The sequence below is a fragment of the Leptidea sinapis genome, chromosome 26 (assembly GCF_905404315.1).
Source record: "Leptidea sinapis chromosome 26, ilLepSina1.1, whole genome shotgun sequence".
Lineage (NCBI taxonomy): Eukaryota > Metazoa > Arthropoda > Insecta > Lepidoptera > Pieridae > Leptidea > Leptidea sinapis.
Window position 1 is genome coordinate 12,294,660 of NC_066290.1, and position 16,836 is coordinate 12,311,495.

Genomic DNA, 16,836 nt, shown 5'->3' on the forward strand with positions numbered 1-16,836 from the left:
CACTGTTATGTATGGTGACACGGAGTCCTTATTTTTATCCTCGTCCGTGGAAGCACGCAAGAAATTGACAAAAACATAATTTTCTCCATACAAAAAATAATCCAATGTTTTATTATCTCTTAAATTAATGCATATCTCAGAAAAACTACATCAGTAAAAGGTGTTTGTAATAGTATCAACAGTCTACCAAAAAAAAATCCGTTCGATTCCTTGATCTTCAAATTGACCTCACCCAAGTACACGATTTCGTGGTATATCTAATATATAAAATTCTCATGTCGCGGTGTTTGTAGTTAAACTCCTTCGAAACGGCTTGACCGATTCTCGTGAAATTTTGAGTGCATATTGGGTAGGTCTGAGAATCGGACACCATCTATTTTTCATCCCCCTAAATATTAAGGCTGGTCCACGCCAAATTTTTATTTTTTATTTGTTTGACATTTTTTTAATTTGTTTGATTATGCGTCAGCATTAAAAAATACATACAACTTCACATTTTCACCCATCTACGATCAACAGTTACTTTTGTATCGCGATTTTAAAATCGGCAATACAACGTTTGCTGGGTCAGCAAGTATAATATAATATTGACACACTTTTTACACAAATTATCTTGCCCCAAATTAAGCATATATAGCTTGTGTTATGGGTTACAAGACAATGATATATTTAATACAATATAATTACTTAAACATACATACATACATACATACACATACACATAAACATACATAAATACATTAAACATCCATTACTCGCAAACAGACATCCATATTCATCATATAAATGCTTGCACCGACCGGGATTCGAATCCGGGACCTCTAGCTTAATAGGTAGGATCGCTAACCACTCGGCTATACAGGTCGTCTATACTGGTATGGAACCAGTGCGCGTCGGAATAAAATAATTGTTCGTGAATAGATCGCTCAACAAATAAGAGACGCTGTCAACTCTCGAAGATAACCTACGGGCTAATTCCAAAACGCGTCATCCGTAATTAACTCTGAAACCGAGTGTAAAACGTTTCATTATCTTAATATATATAAATAACGTGACACGTTGTTTATCCGCGATGGACTCCTAAACTAATGAACTGATTTTTATAGGGATTACTTCATGGAGTGCAGTTTGGTCCAACTTGAGAGATAGGATAGTCGTTATTTCGATTTGGGACCCATAATTATATTTATTTTCAATATTTGTTTTGTATGGACACATTTCTATGAGAGAATTTAGTGACGCACGGCTTGACAGTTCCGCTGTGAAACAATTTCATTACATTCGTAACAACAGGGAGCATTATTTACGAAATAATTCTCGATGTTTTGAAATATTATTGGCAAATTCCTATAAAACAGTATTTGTCTTTATTATCTACAGAACAACGTCTGTCGGGTCAGCTAGTAAATATATAATTAACAAAATCAACTCTAGGAGCCGAGCCCGTTCGGTGCTCCGGCCGGGCCGTAGGCGTGCGAGGAAATCTGCTGCCAAATTATACAAAAACACACTGAAAAGAACCGCCGACAAACGGTTTCCTGAAACGTTTCCTTCCACCGCATTAAACAACATTAATCAACTATGCTGTGACATGTCCAACTCAAATATTAATTTTGTGAACTTCTTTAGGCGATATTTTTTTATGGAATAGGAGGACAAACGAGCGTACGGGTCACCTGGTGTTAAGTTATCACCGCCGCCCACATTCTCTTGAACACCAGAGGGATCACAAGAGCGTTGTCGGCCTTTAAGGAAGGTGTACGCGTTTTTTATGAAGGTACCCATGTCGTATCGTCTTGGAAACACCGCACAAGGAAGCTCATTCCACAGCTTTGTAGTACGTGGAAGAAAGCTCCTTGAAAACCGCACTGTCGCCACACATCTAGATGGTGGGGATGATATCCTAACTTGTGGCGTGTCGTGCGAAGGTGGTGCGATATGAAAAAATTTTAAAGAGTGAAATTTTAGGATGCGCGCGCTTCACTGTAACACAAAAGTAGCAGGGTGAAGTTAACCAACTTAACCTAAAATTCTCTGACGTTTGCGTCATTCGTTATTTTTTTTTTTGGTTTCTCGTCATTCGTTATTTTTTTTTTGGTTTCTTCGTCCATTATTAGGACAGGCAAAGGGTTCAAGCCAATACCGGCCGTATTCATTATTTAATATTTAATTGTCAAAGCCATCGTTGCAAGATTTTTACAATATTGTTCTTTCTACAAATAGCACGAGGAATAAATAACTTAATAATGATTTTTGCTTTGTTAGGCCAAAGAACTATTACTCCATGCGTGCATACATAAGTACACACAAACTTTTTTATCTGAGCAATGCCCGTAAAAAAATAGACATCTCAAACTAGAAAGATACAGGCCTTAGATAATTTATACGCCTAGATAGTCTCTTGCTTATAGACAACCGATAGAAACAGGCCAGTTTAGTGTGCGTGACAAGCTACGTCTTAAACTCGCGATTTGTATGACACTTTGTGTTAGTGTGCGTGCATTGCTCAAAATAGAGGTTAGTTCTATAAACTCTAAACTCAATTTTATTCGATGATTTCACAGCTGTTGAGTTTCTTATGTGTTCTTCTCACGAGGTCAACTTATTACGAAAATATGGTAAATTCAGTTATTTATAAGATATATTTATAGCGACGAGATCAAAAGCGCTTAGTTTAATCCTATTTGAATAAAATTTATTTGACTTTGACTTTTACGGTCTATGTAGACGTATAACGGCCGTTTCCAATAACCTATCTATCCTTAGTTTAACTTACTAGACGTAGACAAATCTATTTTTTTTACGCTAACTTACATTTCAATAACCTATTGACAGATAGCATTGAATTATAACTGCATTGGACATAACTTTCCACCTTCGCACGACACGCCACAAATTAGGATATCATCCACACCATCTGGATGTGTGGTGGTCCTCCATAGTGCGGTTTTCAATGAGCTTTTTTCCTCGTACTACTAAGCTGTGGAATGAGCTTCCTTGTGCGGTGTTTCCGGGACGATTCGACATGGGTACCTTCAAAAAAGCGCGTACACCTTCCTTAAAGGCCGGCAACGCTCTTGTGATTCCTCTGGTGTTGCAAGAGAATGTGGGCGGCGGTGATCACTTAACACCAGGTGACCCGTACGCTCGTTTGTCCTCCTACTCCATAAAAAAACTATGGATAGATAAGATCTTGTCACTAAACGGTGACAGCAATGTATCCTTCAGTTAAACTAAGGGTAGATAGGTTATTGAAAACGGCCGTAAATGATCTAAGCCTGTAGCATATATTACGTATGACGTGTGCCATCTAATGCCGGCAACGCTCCTGTGATTCCTCTGGTGTTGCAAGAGATTGTGGGCGGCGGTGATCACTTAACAACAGGTGACCCGTTCGCTCGTTTGTCCTCCTATTCCATAAAAAAAAAGTTCTAGACATAGACAACCAGTCCGTATGTTCGGTTTATCTCTTCACGCACAAATAGTACACGTTTGTATCGATTGTGCCGAGGAAGAATGAGTATAGACTTGGGAATGAAACATCCAGAAAGGAGGTAATAAAGGTATGAGACGGAAGAACACCGTTTAAGGGTCAGAAAGGATTTTGGTACCAACTCTTATCCTGTCTGTGTGAGAATTGAGCGGAAAACATGTGAGATTGGCCTAAAGCAAAGTTGGTAAATTTTTGTCTGAGGCCCAAAAAAATTTATAGGTATATTGTGATAGATAAAATAATAAAACTAATAACTACAGGACAATAAATAATAGTTGTGCAACTGTTTAAACTGTCATATAAGAGCTTCAGTATTCATAAAACGCCCCAAAAGGTTTACGGCGGTCCCCAATATACTATCTAAAGATAGAGATAAATGACTACCTTCTACTGTCAGTAATAAGCTGTCCCAATATACCCGATTAGTCATTCTTATCGCCTTATATTGGGACGCGGGAATTGCAATTACCATACAAACTTCTATCGCCGGTAAGCTATACGTCGTCCCATTGACAGGCAGCGTGTACGGATAAGGTGACTTACCGTCGATAAGTTTATTGGGACCGAAAAATCAACGATAGTTACGATTTTTATCTCAAGTAAGAGATAGACTGAATATTGGGAACGGCCGTTACAAAGTCCAAAAATAATTCGCTTGACGCGTAGTTACAATTGTCTACTAAACATGAAAATGCTGTCGGCAATTTAAACTACACTTGCCAACCCTACTATATAATATAGTATCCTTCTATTTAAGGTGTCTACCTACTAATTACTATTATTTCAAAAATATATTATAGTAAGCGAAACTACTATATTTTATCAGCATACATATATATATATGAACAAAGTGGAGAATTTGATCGCAATAGAGGCAGTATCGGCACAGGTATTAGTCTTATAAGAGAGCTGTTCGTGCTATATATCAGCTTGGTTATAGACAGTCTCCCAAAGAAAAATTTAAAGAAATAAATATTATGACTGATCGTTGTCAGTACATTTATGAAAATTTAATATACGTTCACAAAAATCGTCAACTTTTTGCTCTTAATAGTGAGTTTCATTATATAACACTAGAAATAAGGGATTGCTTGTAACTTATTCTAGTAGGCTTCATAAGATACATAATAGCTTTAAGGGTAAACGTATAACACTTTTATAATAAAGTCCCAGCCACTGTTCAGGCATTAACTATAAATAAATTTAAATGTTATATTAAAAAATGGCTCTGTCGTAAATCCTATTGCTCCACAGCTGAATATCTAAATGATCGGACAGCCTGGACTAGATTATGATTACTTAGCAATAGCAATGACAGTACAATATTGTATATTTTTATTAAAAAGAGCGCAAAAAAAAATAACGTGGGAGAGTATCTTGCGCCCCTTCTTCTCTCTCAGAGCCCCAATTGTTTCCGAAGCGGTAGTAGTATATTAGAAATGACATCAAAAAGAATTCTAAATGAATCAATTTTAAGAAAATAAATGCCTTTTATAAAAGCTTTAAAATTAAAACCTATCAATAAAGGCCCAATAAAGCAATAAAAAATATTCATTTAAGAAATGTTATAAAAAATATATGTATTTGCATTAATCCCTGTCTACTATATGTTTTGGGTACATAATCCAAAAATACTAGGTAAGTATATTAGGTCTAAAAAAAGGTTTGCAGCCCTAATCTCATCTCAACCCTGGAAGTAAGACTAATCCGAACAGAGCTATACACATAGTCAATTATATTCGCAAAGATTATTGTTCGATATTCGACGCAAAAATTGTGAGTTTATAATGAAGTAATGTGTCGCATAAGTTCTCGATAGTGAGTCGTGAGTAGATGGGTTGAGTAACCAATGGGACCCGGCCACGTTGAGCAGTAAGCAACTTAATACTAATTGGAATACAGTTAACGGTAGGTCCATAGTGTAACTAGTTGTATCCCACTCGCACAACTACTTATCAATGAAATTCCAGCGCCCTACGGTGCCTCGCGTTCCTTCTGACGTAACAAAATGGCGACTAACTTACGTCTTGTCTTTAACTAGCCCCGCGGTCGCATTCGTCGAATTCTTTCACAAGTACGTAGGTAACATTATTGAAGACGTGACAATTGCTTTCTAATCGTATAACTACACTATATTTAGAGTATAGCAGAGTAAAATTCCAAATTATCATTGCTAAATACGGCATTTTATTATCATTATGATTGCATATAAATAGAACGTGATGACGACGAAAGATAGCAAAAATTAACAGTGCGGATGTCGGATACAGAGTACAACAGTCGCCATCTATCGAAAAGCACAGTAATAACAAAAAATTTACAGTACGGATGTCGGATATTGTAACAGTCGCTATCTATGGAAAAAGCACAGAAATAGCAAATTATTTCAGTACGGATGATACTGACTACAACAGTCGCCATCTATCGGAAAGCACAGAAAACCTCAACTGTTACGTTCAATTTAAGACGTCGTAGTACTAAGAAAATGTACGCGATGGCGCTAGTTTTAAGCTCGGCGACGTTCTAAAATTAATAATAATATGATAATAATAATAAATTTTTTATTTGCGAAAAACTGCCACCAAATTTTTTACAAGTACAATAGATATGACAATTAACATTGTATAAAGAAAAGAAAAATAACAATACAAATGTTTAAAAAACAATAAAGAAAGAGATATTAATGCTTTAAAACTTACTATGTAGAATGATAACAAACCAGGCAGCAGCGCGATTCGCAAAAAGGAAAGTTCTCAGCAAACGTTAGGACGTATTTTCCTAACACTGATATTATGAACTTCCTATATTTTTTTTTTCCGTGAAAGCTATTTTGGCAGTAATGAGTGAAACAAATAATTATAATATTTAAATATTTATCGTATCCTCTATCTAATAAACAAAGCTCAGAATTTAATAAATTTATAAATCTGAAAAGAAAATATTTATATCAAGTAGTGATGCGTATACACGCATTTACGTACATCCCCACTAGCTAGACAAGTATATAATAAAAATATATATAAAAAAAATGCATGAGTAATTTAATATTATATAGATAAAATATATCCATTATGATACCCATCCTCACTACAGTCGATGTATTTAATTTAGTTTTTGCTCTTGCAATAATAGCTTTTTGTAGTTATTCTTAAAAGATTCCTAAAGAATCATAGTTCTTAGCTGACAGAACAGGTAGCGCTTTAAACAAAATTAATTATTTTATAAATTTGTAAACAAAGTAATTAGTAAAATAATAAACCTTGTATAGCCAACACTTAACAAATAATTACTGTTTATAGTATGTGGAGGACGTAACCCTGTCACTGTTCTTTATTATTTGTAAGCATAGCCTTGTAGTAAAATAAATAAATAATAGTTTATAAAACAGATTAAGTACAGACGATTTAAAAGCAAGCCCAACCAAAACGTAGATAATATTTTTAAAGTTCGCCCTATTCGTAATATTTTCTTCTGATCTCAAGAATAGAATTATCAACAATATAACTATCTAATCATACTGTGATAAATCATCGGACCTACCATACGGTTCCGGGACACTATAATATAATATTGACAGACTTTTTACACAAATTATCTTGCCCCAAATTAGGAATATATATAGCCTGTGTTATGGGTTGCAAAACAACGATATATTTAATACAATATACTTACTTAAACATACATAAATACATTTAAACATCCATTACTCGGAAACAAACATCCATATTCATCATATAAATGCTTGCACCTACCGGGATTCGAACCCGGGACATCTAGCTTAGTAGGTAAGATCGCTAACCACTCGGCTATACAGGTCGTATATAGTAGTCGCTATACTATGATCGCGCGGTATGCCTCATATCGGCGTGCTTTTAGCGCCCGCGAAGCGTTCTGTCAATCCGTATTATTTTTCATATAGCAATAGATTGCTTATAATTAGGATGATTTGAGTGAATGTATCTGAAAGCTATTGAAACAATAAGACTATAAGACCATGCAAAAAAAAACCATCTTATAAACAAAATAAGGGTCAAAACTGAGTGAGGGATTAGTGTGCCGTATGGCACACTCGGTTTTGGTGTATCCGAAAAATCTAGTGCCCTGGGGTACTGTTGATTTGGGAAGGTTAAGATTTACCGTACCATACCACCCAGGGGCGTGCATATCATATACAGGCAATTAGGCAGTACCTACTTCGTTATAAACCTAAATAAATATAGCACTAGTGTTAAAGATAATTAAATTTAATTTGGTTCCGTTATTTTATAACCAAACTTCTATTGAACACCCACTTTACCAGTGGGAGGCTCCTTTGCACAGGAAGCCGGCTAGATTATGGGTACCACCAACGGCGCCTTTTTCTGCCGTGAAGCAGTAATGTGTAAACATTACTGTGTTTCAGTCTGAAGGGCGCCGTAGCTAGTGAAATTACTGGGCAAATGAGACTTAACATCTTTTGTCTCAAGGTGACGAGCGCAATTGTAGTGCCGCTCAGAATTTTTGGGTTTTTCAATATTCCTGAGCGGCATTGCATTGTAATGGGTAGGGCATATCAATTACCATTAGCTGAACGCCCTGTTCGCCTCGTCCCTTATTTTCATAAAAAAAAAACTTTTTTTTGAGAGTCAAGATGCCACGCACTTGCATCTAATAGTTGCTGTAATAAAAAAGCTATTGTTCTTAGGTAGTGCGGTATCTAGACGGATCCTTAATCTAAGACGCAAGTATACCTATAGTAAGTCTATGCTTATGGAAATAACTTAAGCAATTTTGTAAAGCTGTAAATTAGTTACAGCTCCGGCGGCGATTTTCTTTCACACACCAAAGAAAACTAGTACAACCACTTCCCGAGGAATTTTAAGCGATAATTAATGCCATATTAAATATTGCGGTAACAGGGCGGTAGACGATTAAGTAATCTCACATGTAATAAAAAGCATAAAAGGCATTTATTTTCTCAAAATTGATTCCTTTAGAATTCTTTTTGATGTCATTTCTAATATATTAGATACTACTAACGCTTCGGAAACGCTCTTAGAGAGAAGAAGCGGCGCAAGAAACTCTCCCAGCATTCTCTTTGTGCGCTCGTTTTAGTAAAACATACAATATTGTACTGTCATGGCTATTGCTATAAAAAATCATAATCTAGTCCCAGGCTGTCCGATACACTTAGATATACAGCTGTGGAGTAGTAGGATTTACGACAGAGCCATTTTTTAATTAAACATTTAAATTTATTTACAAATAATGGCTGGCACAGTGACTGGGACTCTATTATAAAAGTGTATACACTTCTAATGTTATAATAATGAAAATCACCATCCATTAAGAGCAAAAAGGTGACGATTTTTGTGGAGGTATATAAAATTTTCATAAATGTACTGACAATTAAGTCATGATATATTAATGCGGTAACAGGGCGGTGACGATAAGGTAATGTCACATGTAGAATTAAATAATCACACGGGTACAAATACTTAAACGAAATTATAAAAAAATATAAAAAAAAATCTCTTAACTAAATCAATTCTTCATTATATCATTTCGGAACATCCTGTAAGTAATCTAGTAGCCGCGCGCTATCGTAGGCACTGACACCTACTTCGTGCCTACTTGTGCGACCACGTAAGGGTGATTAAAATTTTATTTCCTAAATATATAATAATTACAATTATTAACTTAAAATTTTAAAATTATATTTTTACGATTAAGGTTGGATAGACGTGTGTTCATTTAATTTCGCCATTATAGCGAAACGCCAACACGCTACCAGTGGGAGGCTCCTTTGCACATGATGTCGGCTAGATTATGGGTACCACAACGGCGCCTATTTCTGCCGTGAAGCAGTAATAAATAAACATTACTTTGTTTCGGTCTGAAGGGCGCCATAGCTAGTGAAATTACTGGGCAAATGAGACTTAACATCTTATGTCTCAAGGTGACGAGCGCAGTTGTAGTGCCGCTCAAAATTTTTGGGTTTTTCAAGAATCCTGAGCGGCATTGCATTGTAATGGGCAGGGCGTATCGATTGTCATCAGCTGAACGTCCTGCTCGTCTCGTCCCTTATGTTCATTAAAAAAAACGAGGTTGGGGCGAGTGACTAGTGTAGATAAATAAGTTTATTGACCCCACATTGACTGAATAATGTAATTCAAACAAATTGATAAATTAAGTAATCTAATAGTAATAAAACCGCCTAATGTTAGAGACAATTTAAAGTTAATGTATTTAGATACAACCGCGGATAAGTGGTACAATAAAACGTAGGGCAAGTGCCTACAGTCTGATGATAACTAGCCTAAATCTATTTTGTTTCGTTTCTTCTCTCTCAGGGCGCCAATTCTTGAAGCGATGGCAGTTTCCATTGATATCAAAGTTTTCTGCATTTATTTATTTGCAACTAACAAATTACATTCTAGAATTTTCTTTGTTTAACGCAAGTGTTACACATTTAAATAAAACACTTTTAAAGGATTAATCTATATATCGAGATCTATCTTTGACTCATTTCATCCGAAGTCCCCCCGAACGGGAACAGAACGAGATCTGGAAAGGTTTTGAAACGTCGGCTTAACTAAAATAAAAATGTAACTTTTACGCAAACATCTAATGTAAAAACAGTTACAATTACACGCGTTTAAATATTTTAATAGTGTTTCATTTAAAATACATTCTATACACCCTCATATCAATGGGAGTTAATTCAATTATAAGATAAACCTGCATTTATAATTTAAAACTAAATTTTAAGACAATATTAAGAATTCTACAATTCAAAAACTAGGATCGAAAGTATAATAATATATGCACGAATTCAAATTAGCTAGAATCGTTATCCATTTAAATATTCAATCGCCAAACAACAAAAAAAATACACTCGTTAGATATCGAATTTCATACGCACGTTATAAACTCATGAACATGTTAAGGAACCTAAATTACGAAGCTACTGAATATATTATTCGTTAAAGTCTTATATTAGGTATAGTATTTGATAATTAATAAAAGCTAAACACATATTTACACACACACACACCCTAAATTATCTTATATATACAAATTCAAATATTTTTATTCGAAATAGGATGTGACATCACTTATTGAAAGTCAAAAAACTACAACCCCATTCCAAAATGAATGCCTCAGATCTGAGAAGAATGGGCGCAACAAACTCAGCGGTCTTTTTTTTCGTCATAAATATGTTTACAAAGTAATATTGTACAATTAAACTTATTATTTAATAGCCTGAGGGCGGTCACTCCATTCCCAATCTGTGGTATCATTAAGAAAGTCATTTATGTTACAGTACAATTCTCGTGTCGCGGTGTTTGTTACCAAACTCCTCCGAAACGGCTAAAGCAATTTATTTAAAAATTTGTGTGTATATCGGGTAGATCTGAGAATCGGCCAACAGCTATTTCTCATACCCCTAAATGATACAGTAAGCCCCAAATATTAAATTTTTTTGACAAAAGTTTTTATTATGATGCAACACAAAAAATATATGCAACTTCAAATTTTCACCCGTCTCCGATCAATACCTATTTTTGTATCGCGATTTTTACATTATTCTGGTCCATCCACAGATCCGCAATCGGGTTGCAAGATGGCAATCGAATATATAAAAATTATTGTTGTACGATATATTTGGCAGATCTGAGAATCGGTCGTCATCTATTTTTATACCCCAAAAAATATCTATTATTGATTGATTTTTTTAATACTTCAGATGGCAATACAACGTTTGCTGGGTCAGCTAGTAAGTATATAAAATAGTTATTGCTGTGATCATTGGTTGCATAACCACCATTGTTAGTCACCTTAAAATATGTTGATATTCATTTTCTTTGACATTTTACATGGCACAACTGGGAAGAGACTGACCCCCGTGTCACGGGCTGTCCTAGTTTCGGGTTCGAGGGTAATCTTAGACAAAATTGTATTTTCTTTTTGGAACAAATAAAGATTAATTACTATTATTTTTAAGAATAAAAAACGGCCATTTGTCCCTCAGTCCCGGATGAACCAAAATATTATCGGGCATCGCTACTTTTATGCAAGTAAGGATTTTTCTCGAATGATGCCGGCATCCGGTCACATCACTATTGCGATATCCGTGTACTTTAGTACCTACCTTGTGTAATATATATTTGGTGATCAGGAGACGTTATTATAAAGCTTATGCTAAAGCGTAATTAAAAAATATTAATTTAATTTTTAAATACCTACATACAATAATCCATTATGGGAATCGCACGTCCTGAGCCAGAACATGTCAAATCACCCCCATGTTATATTCCGCAATAGTTCATAGTTTTCGAGTTACAATTGCTTTGTATTTTTTATCGAATGCTGACTTATTTAATATTAGGTACATTCATGAGGCATAAATTACGAACACAAATGTGAAACCAATATATATTTTCTTAATCAGATGAATAGCATGCCTTTCACACTAGACCTTTTCACCTTTGCCTATAACACTAGAAATAAGGGATTGCTTGTAACTAATTCTAGTAAGCTTCATAAGATACATAATAGCTTTAAGAGTAAATGTATACACTTCTACGATAAAGTCCCAGCCACTGTTCAGGCATTATCTATAAATAAATTTAAATGTTTTATAAAAAAAATGGCTCTGTCGTAAATCCTATTACTCCACTGCTGAATATCTAAATGATCGGACAGCCTGGGACTAGATTCTGATTATTTTATAGCGACTGTACAATATTGTATATTTTTATGGAAAAGAGCGCAAAAAAAAAAAAAAATGCTGGGAGAGTTTCTTGCGCCGCTTCTTCTCTCTCAGAGCGCCATTTGTTTCCGAAGCGGTAGTAGTATCTAGTAGTATAAGAAATGACATCAAAAAGAATTCTAAAGGAATCAATTTTGAGAAAATAAATGCCTTTTATGCCTTTTTCACACACAAAAACAATTTTGGGTACTAATTCTTTGCGCAGAACCCTAATTCGTTACGTAAAATAAAAACAGTCCTAGTTAATCCATATAACATGAGCCTGTGATAATCATCCCGTGATAGTCACGGGCAGATTATCACAGCCTTTTGAATATTGGCCAGAACAAAAAAAAAATTTAAAATCATTTTCTAGAATAAATTCCATGTATATATATTACACTAGCTGACCCGGCAAACGTTGTTTTGCCATATAAAGTATAATTCACGCGATAGTTTTATAAGTAATAAAATATTGCCAATCATATCATGCAATTTAATCGAAATATCGACAAGAAATTAATAAAATATCTATATCGTGAGTCGGGTACTCATAATAATTACAATTATTAAAAGTTAGTTAATGTTATTAGTAACTAGCTGACCCGGCAAACGTTGTTTTGCCATATAAAGTATAATTCACGCGATAGTTTTATAAGTAATAAAATATTGCCTATATTATAGCCTGTACATAATTTTGTTCTATTGTCAATAGTTTTTGCAGCGCACGCAAAAACAGGTTTTCGATTTTACACCTTGTGTTACAAAATAGCAATTTTATTAAGAATCCCTAATTTTGAAAAAAAAACATAGCCTATAGCCTTCCTCGATAAATGGACTACCCAACACTGAAAGAATCATTCAAATCGGACCAGTAGTACCAGAGATTAGCGCGTTCAAACAAACAAACAAACAAACAAACACTGCAGCTTTATAATATTAGTATAGATTAGTATAGATAATATACGTAAATAATCTGTTATGATGAAAAAATTTTTTAACGATATAACAACCAACTTCGAAAAGACTATTTCAAAACAATAGATATAATATGCACTGAAAATTATAAAAATAATTGCGTATTTTTATACAATATAATTAATTAATCTAATTCTAGTTACGATTATTGTCATTTTCGGAATCGGTGTCCAAATTTGGTGTATCAAATTCGGTTCACCCACTCGAAAGTTTTGAGGTAACAAACATAAAAACCCCTCCTTTTTTGAAGTCGGTTAATAAATTTGAATAGACACTTTACCATTTTCTTTTTAATATACTTACATACATATTATAGTATATTTGTGGGGATAGATGTAGGTATAGAATATAGATGTTCTAGTTAATAGGCGTAATATTTATTTATATATCGAAACTTGCAGCTATTTATATTACATAAAGGTATAATAAATATTACACTAGCCAAAATAGTTCCTAACGATACTTATTGAGTAGTGAAGTTTAAGACTTCTTAAATTTTATTGAACTTTTATCACTGCGAAACTTTTACATAGTAATGATTATGACGAATCATGCAATTTAATCGAAATATCGACAAGAAATTAATAAAATATCTATATCGTGAGTCGGGTACTCATAATAATTACAATTTACTAAAAGTTAGTTAATATTATTAGTAACTAGCTGACCCGGCAAACGTTGTTTTGCCATATAAAGTATAATTCACGCGATAGTTTTATAAGTAATAAAATATTGCCTATATTATAGCCTGTACATCATTTTGTTCTATTGTCAATAGTTTTTGCAGCGCGCGTAAAAATAGGTTTTCGATTTTACACCTTGTGTCAAAATAGCAATTTTATTACGGATCCCTAATTTTGAAAAAAAAAAACATAGCCTATAGCCTTCCTCGGACTAATACGGATAAATGGACTACCCAACACTGAAAGAATCATTCAAATCGGACCAGTAGTACCAGAGATTAGCGCGTTCAAACAAACAAACAAACAAACACTGCAGCTTTATAATATTAGCATAGATTACAAATAATAAAAAATACAAAGCCAAATAACTTAACAGATACAAAAATAACCTTTAGGTGCCATTAACAAAAGAAACAGAATCGTAAAATTTATATCTTAATATGTCTATTTGTTTTATAAGAGTCGTTGTGTGTTCTGCAAGCTCTGATCAGAAAATTATTCTTACTATAATAATTAGTCCTAAAGAATGGCACTAAAAATATTTGATTGGTGGAGCGATGACCTATTGTTGGACATTTGAAGCAAATTCGACTAAAATGAACTAATATTATGTTACCTGGCACTTGTGAAGGATGCCTTCGATGATTGCGCTGCAGCACCGAAGGCAACTCCTACCGCCAGCCCCTCAGGGATGTTGTGGACGGTGATGGCCACCACCAACAACATTATCCTCTTCCACTGCGACTGTCTGGCCTCCAGGGCCCGGGCAGCACTGTCCCGTCTTTCACTTTCACCCAGATCATTTTTCTGTAACATTAAATGTTACACTAATTATTAAACAAAAAAATATATAAATGAAATTCTAGCACTGCTAAGGAAATAATTGGCGTTCCGAGAAAGAAAAAGTAGTAAGTACATGAAACACCCACAATATTCTTCTTACTAACATATGGGAATCTCGGCCTTATGTTACACAAGATAAGGTTGAGTATGACATAAATGGCCCGTTACGTAAACAACTTTGTTACTTGTTTATACTTTCTTGTTGATTGCTTATTATTATTACACCGATGATCGGCATCATTTGAGAATAATCCTTCGATGAATAAAAAGACGCAATGCGTTTCTTTTGGTTCAATTCGGGGACTGAGCGGTCTTTTAGTAATATTCAGCGCAATATGAAAACGTTATCAAATAAGAATGTATTAATCAAATAAATTTTATTCAATTAGGCTCAAACTAAGCCTTTCTGGATAGTCACTATTATTATTTCTTTTAAATTACTGAATCTACTATATGTTCGGATAAAGAAGATCGCGTGAGAAGAACATACAAGAAATTCAACGGCCACTATTTTCAATCAATAAAGTATTTTACGATGTCTGTAACATACAAAACAAATTAGTTTGTAAGGTGCTGCATCCAATATATGAATTGGGAACGTAAAGAGCGTTTTAAATATTTCATAAAAAGTAATAAAGAATAAACTGTTTAAATATAATTGGTGATCTGTATGTAGTAGCGTGTAACGCGTTACAGATACGTAATGAGAAGTCAGCAGCATTAAAGAAATTAACATCTTGACTGTTGCTTCTCAATATTATATTCTTGGTACATAGGCACATAAGTGAAATTGCGAGAAACTGTCATAACCAAAAAAATATTGTATATTTTTATTGGAAAGAGCGCAAAAAAAGAATGCTAGGAGAGTTTCTTGCGCAGCTTTTTCTCTCTGAGAGCGCCATTTGTTTCCGAAGCTGTAGTAGTATCTAGTATATAAGAAATGACATTACAAATAATTCTAAAGGAATCAATTTTGAGAAAAAATAAATGACTTTTAACCATAATGTTAACAACAGGAACAGACATAAACTTATAATGCCTACTACTCGGCTGAGTCCAGTTAGTAAGTTTTTTGTGGGGCGATGAATATGGTTTTATCAACAAGATCCCAGAAAATGTTCAAAACAAAAGTACTTATTACGCTATTCGAAAGAATTGTTAAAAACGTTTGTGTGGTAAAGGTTACTATAACATAAATTACTTTCTCAATGATACCACAGATTGGGAATGGAGCGACCGCCCTCAGGCTATTAAATAATAAGTTTAACTGTACAATATTACTTTGTAAACATATTTTTTTTGATGAAAAAAAAACCCGCTGAGTTGGTTGCGCCCAGTCTTCTCAGGTCATTCGTTTTGGAATGGGTGGAGTTTTTGACTTTCAATAATTGATTTTGAATTTGACCCCATTTACTGTGGCCGTAGAACATTGGTGTACTTTCAAATCTTCCTAACGACGTACGCAAGTGGACTGACTTGTCGTTAAGATTAGCAGTTAACATGGTAAAAGTCCAATAAGATTAAGAAAGGGGGGAGAGGGCCATCTAGAGACGAAAAAAAAATGAGAACTTGAAGGGAGTCAAGAAATAAGCAGAACCGGAAATCCGGCAGATCTCCCGTTGTTTCGAACGGTACCTAGGTCTTGATGACCGAAAGGTCGGTAAGACGGAAGAGCATAGGAAGGAGGTGGAATATGTCCAAGCTATTGATAGCTTAGCGCCATCTGTGAAATGTACGGATGCTGGCTAAATTGATTAAGACCTACCGTCTTTTAAGATAATTATTTTGTTTATTATATAACAAGTACTTGCCTGTTGCATTCGCAACTAAAGGTTATATCTCAACAAAGAATTTAAGTAGGGATAACAGAGAGTCATACTGAAACATGTAGGGCAAGCCTGACAACCATTAACGGTCGTTCCCAATATTCAGTCTATCTCTTACTTGAGATAAAACTCTTAACTATCGTTGACTTTTCTGTCCCGATAAACTTATCGACGGTAACTCACCTTATCCGTGCACGCTGTCTGTCAATAGGACAAAGTTTAGCTTACCAGCGGCATAAAGTTTGTATGGAAATTGAAATTCACGCGTCCCAATATAAG

General features: G+C 34.6%; 1 protein-coding gene across 1 annotated transcript in view; it reads right to left on the reverse strand.

Annotated features, from left to right (window-relative positions):
• LOC126972474 (zinc transporter ZIP11) overlaps positions 1-16,836 on the reverse strand; it is a 132,503-nt gene that overhangs the window by 92,794 nt on the left and 22,873 nt on the right. The window contains exon 4 of the mRNA XM_050819270.1: positions 14,505-14,695. Within this exon, the coding sequence (XP_050675227.1) occupies positions 14,505-14,695 (191 nt within the window). The remainder of the gene's footprint in view (positions 1-14,504; positions 14,696-16,836) is intronic.